The 8,431-nt window shown below is 39.3% G+C and overlaps 1 protein-coding gene across 1 annotated transcript; it reads right to left on the bottom strand.

Moving 5' to 3' along the window:
* Window positions 1-206: 206 nt before the first annotated feature.
* Window positions 207-7,907, bottom strand: fam98b (family with sequence similarity 98 member B). The gene is made up of 8 exons (XM_033988418.2): window positions 7,781-7,907; window positions 6,674-6,822; window positions 6,053-6,178; window positions 4,722-4,897; window positions 3,715-3,795; window positions 3,182-3,298; window positions 2,070-2,237; window positions 207-853 (listed from the first exon to the last, which is right to left on the bottom strand). The coding sequence occupies exons 1-8, from the start codon at window positions 7,816-7,818 to the stop codon at window positions 563-565; spliced, it is 1,146 nt and encodes a 381-aa protein (XP_033844309.1). The 5' UTR covers window positions 7,819-7,907; the 3' UTR covers window positions 207-562.
* Between the last annotated feature and the right edge of the window lie 524 nt (window positions 7,908-8,431).

Raw genomic sequence — 8,431 nt, 5'->3', positions numbered from 1 at the left:
GTTTATTTAGAAATTCAGTCCATGATGCCCTCTGGTGGAACAAACTCCATCTACACACAATATAAAATAAAAAAACACTGCTCATTTCACAGTTGTATCATATCAAATGTTACTACATAATTAAGGTTCAATAAATCATGAGTATTTTCAGTTTTCACATAAAACATGCATTTCTCTACATGTGTTTTCCTATGACGAGGGCCACGTAAAAAAAAAAGTCAAACCTCTGCATGTCTGCATCAGATCTAAGTAAAACATTTTATCGCTGCAGGGAGACACTTGTGTCCCACAGTCACTTTAGCTGATAAAAATTAAAGGTCTATTAAAGGTGTTTTTTTGCAATTTTTTCATCTCCATGGAAATGTTTTATCTATCTTGCATTATAAGTGTTTTTATTGATAAAAATATATTGAAAAACCGACCTATAACTTTGCCTGGGGGTGATTTAATACCATGGAAATATTAGAGTATAATAATTACATCACCAATTGGTGGCTAACTCTGCCAGAAAAGTTATGCAGTGCACCTTTAAGTCTGTTAGTAATACAGTAAATAAAACAGGCTAATACTGGTATCGTCCTCTCTTCCCGCCATGCCCTCCGTGTCCTCCTCCATATCCCCCCTGTCTTCCCTGTCCTCCGTACCCTCCGTGTCCCCCATGTCCTTGGTTCCAGCCCCCTCCTCCTCTCCCTCCTCCCCCCCCTCCTCTCCCTCCTCCTCTCCAGCTCCCCCCTCCTCCTCGGCCCCCCCAGCCTCCCCCATCCTGTCTCTTCTGCCAGGGGGGCATCTCTGGGGGTGGGGCTTGGATCTCCGAGGGCCGGCCTCCTCGGTCTGGGACTCTCCCCATTAGAACCTGAGGGAAGAGGAAAGTGGACTGGGTAAGTGCAGGTGCTGCGTACGGTCGTGTCTTTGGGCAAGACACTCCCATCTGTGTGAAAGTGTGATTATGTTTTTGTTAGTGATCGGACAGTAGGATGGCAGCCATGTTTGTGTCAGTCTGACTCAGGGCAGCTTTCTATCATAATGACAACATAGTTTAACATGGATTTATGAACATGATTACTATTTTCACATTATATTTACAAAATATTACATATTCACTACCAGTCAAAAGTTTGGACCTTCTCATTCAATGATTTTTTCTTTATTTACTACTTTCTATATTTTATAAACATACAGAAGACATCAACTATATGATGCCAGATGTATGGAATTATGTAGCAAAGGAAAAAAAGTGAAATAGAGCAACACATTTTTTTATAATTTATATTCAAATGTCTACACTAATGAGTATCTGCAGCTCTGTCGACAAAGCAAACTAAACCCTTGTCCTTCTCTCTGAGCTTCATGATGAAGTCTCCTGAAATGGTTTTGACTTCACAGCTGTGCTCTGTCAGGGTCAAGAAATACCAAAAGTGCAAAGCAGTGATCAAAGCAAAGAGTGGCTATTTTTAAAAATCTAAACCAAGTTTTGAGTTAGTTTAAGTTTATTTTTGTTACATTTTATATTCAGTGAGAATCTACAATGTAAAAATCTTGGAAATAAAGAAGAAAGAAATGAAAAAGTTTGTCTGATTTTCATGGTGTCCTATGAGAGATGGTATGAAGATAAAATATACTTACACGACCTGTAGTTTGGACACAAAGTCCACAGGTCAGGCTTTAATCTGGTGGTTCAATTTACCCCAAGACCTGGCCCAATTTACTCCATGCCTGGACTAAACTCAACAGAACTCTCCTAAAGTGTATGTAGCATTGTCATAACACATTTTGAAGCATGATATACTGCTGCAACGATAATGTTGAAACTACTTTATTTTTAAAGGTTTGAGCTGCATCAAACAGCACAATGAACCAGTAATTAGCCATAGATGTTACTTACACAATGCTCATATGTACAAAATGTACATATGATAAATACTGAGCCCCAAAATATATTGTTCCAGCTTCATATACTGAATGATAATTTGTGTGTAGTGATTATCATGACAGGCGTACATATATGCAGTAATTTAATTCCGATTGGATCTGGTTTCTTCTCCCCTGCTGCGCTCCTGTAAAGTGTGTACCTTGTTGACAGCACACGACGTCTTCTCCCGGCTGGAGCCACTGCTGGTCTTCTGGATGTGGCACAGGTCTTCTCTGGCGGCCAACACAGAGCCCATGTCCACGGAGCTGCTCATCCGGAACGAGTGCCTCTTTGGCTGGTACGCCTGCGCCATGCTGTCCACCTTCACCTGACCGACACAAACACCAGCGCGGTCACATTCACCTCATCACTTTGACAATCTATACAATGATTTTTACAACTAAAAACCCAACAATGAGCTCCCTACACTTTGTTTAATAAGGTCATACGTGGGTAGTACTCAGTTATATTTGTTTTTTGGAGTAGACTCCATATTTTTACTCCTGCCTGAGCAGTATATTGTAACAGTACGCTCCATGTAAAAGATGTCACATCTATTGATCACTTTAAAACTCTATCAAAGACTCACCTATATGATCTGGCTTTTAATTAGTGCTACAGTTTTACTATTGTCTTGTTGCAAATGCCTGTTTGTTAGCTGTATATCATTGTACGGTTTAATGTTTAGTTTTTATGTTTGTGAAGCACTTTGGTACTACTGTTTTTAATTGTGCTATATAAATAAAGTGGCTTTGCTTATTTGAGTAATATACGGTAAAGTGTAACAGTACTTTTACTTGAGAACAATGGACAGATTTTTATTGCATGTTTTGTCCTTCCAAGTACACCTGTCATGATAATCACTACATCATCAAATATAATATATTTTTTGGGGCTCAATATTTATCATGTGTACTATTTCTTTGCATTTGGGGGGATTTTTTTTTTCTTTTTCTGCACTGCGATAAGATTTGAGCTGTAGGGGGATGTATACATAACTTCTGTGACTCGCTATAGATGCAAACTAACACTAAAGTGTTATTCTGCCATTTATATATTGATTTATTATTTTTTTTATCTGTTTCAATATTATTGTTTATTGTCTATATTTTATTCAGTAATATATCATATTTCAAAATGTGTTGTCAGGACAGGCCTACGACCAAGTACACCAGGTTTCAATGATAAATCAGATGTTTCAGACCGTTGCTCTCACTTGAGAACAATGTTTGGATGCCCTCTCTGTCTGAGTAGAGTAGTACTGCTGTGTACCTTGGCTCGGTCTGACCAGCCGAAGGACTGGATAGTGACGTCCAGTCTCTTGATGAGCATCCTCCTCCTGCTCTGGTACTCGGAGTTCAGCAGCTGGTTCACTTGCTGCAGCTTCTCCTACAGCACAGACACAGTTAGACTTGTCTTGTTTGCATCCGCTAACAAAAAAAATGCTGTCAAGATCATCACGAAAACAACCAGACTAACAATAAAAACAATACTCAGCCACAGCTACGCTGGAGCTCAGAGTGGTGTCTCTGTGTTCAAGTTGGAAAAACACTGAGCAGTACATTACAATATATGTACAATATCGACTCAGAAATTAGGAAAGTGCTAAAATCTGGCAAAAAACCTGATTCAATCAAGTCAGTTTATTAATTTTATTAAGTTACCAAGTAATTCTGAGATGGAAGAATGTTCCAGTTAGAATTTACAAGTTGAAACTGTGAAAATGCAACCTCCAAGGACAATTTGAGCGCAGCATTAGACGTGATGTATAGGACTGAATGAGTCCTCGATCCACACACACTCACCCACTGCTCCGAGCTCAGACTCCTCTTCAGCAGCGGCTCTCCACAGCTGCCTCCAGGGAGCTGCTGCAGGACTGTCTCCACCTGCACACACAGACAGGATATACATCAACTAGAATCCAAGACACAATGTTCCATAAGAGACATGTCCCTGCTGGGGTTTGGTGAGACAGAGGAGCAGAGACTGTGTGGGGTCACGTTCCACAGTCAGAAGGAGGGCACAGCTCAGTATATTTTTACAGAGAAGCTTGTATTAGCATTTTTAGAGGTACTTTCTAAACAGAACATGAGAACTGTTGACATCACATTTACATCAGATTATACACATGGACACTTTACCCAAAATGCTGTTCACTATTTGGTCAGGCCAAACAGTGTAGCAGGACAGTATGGATTCTTGAGTGCTTAAGGTTTATTCAGGCTGGTTTTAGCTGCAGAATATAGGCAACTAACTATAAATTTTGAAGTGCGATATTCCATTGAAGTAAATATAGATGATAAATGATAATACTGAAACCAAACCACAAAGCAGAAATATACCAAAAAAGTATTCTAAATGTACACTATTCTTAAAAAATATGAACTGCAAGAAATGGATGACAAAATGTAACACTTAAATAGTTTGTGTCAATAATGAGCCATAGATGTTCATAACTCGACCTTCTATGGCTCAAATCTTATAAAACAAAAAAAATAACCAACATTTTCCCACTAGTGCCAAGAAAAACTCCCCATGATAAATACTGACCCTGAAAAATTATCATTCCTCCTAAAATATATTGAAAGATAAGTCTGTATAGTAGGATCTGGCAACCCAAAATGAGGAGCATTCTGAGTAATTAAATAAAGAAAAAAAAAAGTGAAATAAACTTTAACATAGCAGAAAATGCTGTTATGAATGTGAATAATCATTAGATTGTTCAACCAATATCTGACATGAACAGTTTTCTTCTTATGTGACTCTAATAATATTTAATTCACTTGAACGTACACTCCCGGTGTGTCTGTACCTTGTTGTGAATTTGTGAGAAGATTTCTGTGGCGCCCTCTCCTGGTGGCAGGGGCATTTGGAGGGTCTCACAGATGCTCCTGAGGTCCTCACACTTAGGAGCTCCACCAGGGCGTTTGTGGGAGGAGCCTCTGGAGCTGAGGATCTGTGCCGCCTGCAGCTCTGAGCACAGGAACACTGCAAAGTGTAGAAACTACTTGTAAACAAAACCCAGGGGGGACTCAATACAGTACATTTACATTGTGAACTAGAAGAAAAAAAATCATAATGAATCATAATGAATGTAACACTTTCTCTTTCATTTTTGTCTTTGCACAATTCCCAAAACCTGCAGTGTGAGCAGTCAGAGAGAAATCAGATCATTCACATCCGAGGGAACCGTTCACATGACATTTACATAATCTGATAACTTCAGAAATCAGATAATGATCAGATTTTGATGTGTGTGTATGAACAAGAACCAAATCTTTCAATGCAATCATTACTGAGATTTGACTTTTTTAGCATCACTGACAAACTAAATGCAAGGAGCCAACTACAATGAAACTGAAAACACCTATTCAGCCCCTCCCTTCAGACAGATATAAGGCAGTGTCCACCAGTAATCTGACCAGAACTGAAGAAGAGACTTGAATGAGCAGCGAAACATCTTCAATCCTACAATGATTTGTCCAGTTGACAGATTTTACATTTTGCTTTTGCTATGGATCAGACCTGGACAACTGAGGGATTACACAGAGCAGAGGATCATGGTCTGTGTAGTTCCCTGTACTTTGTTTAGTTTCATTTAGTCAAAGATGATTTATTATATATATTTTAAAAAGTCACGTTTATGAATGAACGCTAGATAGTAGTGATAGGATAATTTGTCGCTGGCTGCTACACTATGTCCAGATGAAGCTCATCAAGGCTAGCAGTTATCGGGGCGATTTGGAGTCGAGTTTCCAATCTGAATTTTAATGAGTCTGTGAGTATCATAGCCAAAGAGTCAATCCAGAGTAAGGTTGCTGAAGCTTGTTGGTTTGACAATGGGCGCTGTCAATCAAACCTGTTGCTAAAACTATCGGGAGCAACTTCTGAGAAAGACGGTGTCTGACTTACAGTCAAAATAAAAAGACCCCTGGATTTTCAGATTAATACGAACATTTTAAGATCAAAATGACCAGCCTGACAGCAGCAGTTACAGAGAGAGGTGACAGTTTCACAATATAAAGTGAATTGGAGTCAGAGGTGATGGAGCCGGTCGTGCCCATGCTCACTTCATATATGGAACATGATCACTAGCAGGTTAGCTATGTCCATTTATGCATGCAGTCTACATGTGACACTCACAGACACACTGGAGGCAGTCCCGGGGCTTGATGGTCCCACTCAGAAGCTTAGAGAGGAGCTCCTCAGACGGGCAGTGCAGCTCCTTCAGCAGCCCCCTCAGCTCCAGGCGCACACTCTCCTCCTCTGCTACAGACAGGACAAACACCATCACCAACCAAACACAAGAACTCATGTGCTCTTAAAGGGGACCCGACTGGTACATCAGACATATTAGGACACACGTTTTAAACTCAATAGACGAGACACAATAAACAAATGTCCTCTCACAAAATATTTGGCACATTATTAATATCTTCCTGACTATACGACTGTACGATAAGGAGGTTTATGGCAAATGAACATTTGAGGACACCTACAATCTGAATTTCCAGTTTTTGATAAATAAAGTCTTTTTGATTTGATTTTTGAGTTTTAATCTTTATATGAAGGGACAGATTACAGATACATAGCTAGTTTCCATGTGCAGAGGTTACTTGATGTAAAGCTGATTGTGAGCCAAATGGGGTAGAAATACACAGCATGAACAATGAACATGATTGAGTTATTAGAATGTGGTTGCTTCCATGTTTGGTTACATCAGAGGCAGTTACTCAGGCTGTACAGTGCAGCTATGGGTCTCACCAGGTCCTGAGGTGATGCTCTCCTCCAGCCCACACAGCTCTTGGAGCCTGGAGCTCAGCCACACACACAGCTCCAGCAGCTCTGAGGAGGACAGGCCTGCCTCTGTGGCCCCCAGGAGAGCCTGCTCCTGCAGCAGAGGGCCCGAGTACCTGACACCAGCAGGAAACACATACAGAATTATGAGTCCTTATGGTGAGCTGGCTTGCATGGTAATAAAAATAAATAAATAAAAAAAAATCAGGTTAATTCTTGGTTTAAACAAATGTAGTTTTGAAGGATAATATTGCCAAAAGTTTGGAACCCAGAAAATTTAAACTTGCTTAAAAATATATATATATGCTATTATTTAGGATAATTAAATAAATATAAGAACGTTATTTTGTTGTATAAAAATGCTTTAAGTTTCTAATATTCTATCGCATGCAATATTAGGGTGACTAGATGTCCCCATTTACCCGGGACAGTTCCAGTTTTAAGCCCTGTGCCCTCTGTCCCAGTAGATTTAACAAAAACTGTGATTTGTCCCAGTTTTACACAAGACATGTCCCAGCTGTCCCTATTTTTGAACATTTTCGATCCATCCAAGTCCAACAGTAAAGAGGGGAATATATTGTCAAATGTTTTTGTTCAAATACAGAAAACTGCTTTAAAATCGCCCAAAACTGTCTCTCAGCCACTGAAGTCCCTCATGTTATAACTGATTCATGATCGAGTCTCTCATGGACTGGGGGCACAGTGATGTTCTTAACTACGCGATCTTTTCACAATTTTATTATTAACAGCCTCCCCAACCCGAGTATATCCCAGTTTTTAATTTTGTAAATCTGATCACCCTTTGCTAAATACATCTATTGTTTGCTGATGACTTGTTTTGCTCAGTTTCCTTTGTGGACTGGAGTTTGACATTAACGTGTTTTATTTGAGTCGTTTACACCTACAAACCTCAAAATAATAATGTTCTTGAGGCACGTGTTTAGTGTTAATTTAATGATAACTCCACAGATAAAACTCATGAAAATATAACGTTAATGGCAGAAGCTCGTATCTTGTGTTTATTCCCGTGTGTTCAGTTTTAGCTCGTTTGTACAAAGTCAATATTCATCTTACCCGAGCTGCTCCAGTGAGTCCAAAATGTCGTTCTCCATGACACAGAGCTTTAGACTAAACAGGTGCACATCTCACAGAAACAGCACTAGTAAAAACGCTACAAAGATGATTATTTGACAAACATTTTGCGTTCATTCATTTGTGCAGCGCTGTCATACCTCCATTGTGTCCGGCGCGATTATAGGACCGGAACGAAACACCGAACATGTGAAGACATATCAAAGGTTCCGCTTGACAAAGAATCTCTGTTTATTGAATAAGTCCTGTTCCTTTTATGAGTAGTTAGCAATGAAAACACACAAATCACATTGATTCTCCATTTATAAACTTGTACAAAAAAAAAAGGTTTTAGCCCGAAATGATACTCAATGATGAAAATAAACACCCAATTTCTTAATCAGTACATAGATTTCAGTTGGCTATATAGGCCTATGTTTTATCTGTGAAAATAGGTCTATTATGAAAAGTTAGGCCAAATGAAGAGGGCTATGGTACTTTTTGACATATGTATTTTTTTCAACTCACCTGAAACTGGTACAGAGGGTGATATGGGACATGTCCAGAAGTTAGGCTCCTCCACAAGGTTAGACATCTTTCTTTTTTTATTTAGCTGTTGTTTTATTATGATACATCCTTGTGTTCTTTTCTGTA

Source organism: Periophthalmus magnuspinnatus, chromosome 22 (assembly GCF_009829125.3).
Source record: "Periophthalmus magnuspinnatus isolate fPerMag1 chromosome 22, fPerMag1.2.pri, whole genome shotgun sequence".
NCBI classification, from domain to species: Eukaryota; Metazoa; Chordata; class Actinopteri; order Gobiiformes; family Gobiidae; genus Periophthalmus; species Periophthalmus magnuspinnatus.
This window is presented reverse-complemented; position numbering and strand designations above follow the sequence as displayed.

What these genes read in the sequence shown, in the direction of transcription:
- fam98b (XM_033988418.2), bottom strand. Translation starts at nt 7,818, where the DNA reads ATGGAGAACGACATTTTGGACTCACTGGAGCAGCTCGG. An exon ending in GACTCACTGGAGCAGCTCGG is followed by an intron (nt 6,823 to 7,780) that starts GTAAGATGAATA and finishes TGCTGGTGTCAG; the next exon opens with GTACTCGGGCCCTCTGCTGC. An exon ending in GCTGGTCAGACCGAGCCAAG is followed by an intron (nt 2,238 to 3,181) that starts GTACACAGCAGT and finishes TGTGTCGGTCAG; the next exon opens with GTGAAGGTGGACAGCATGGC.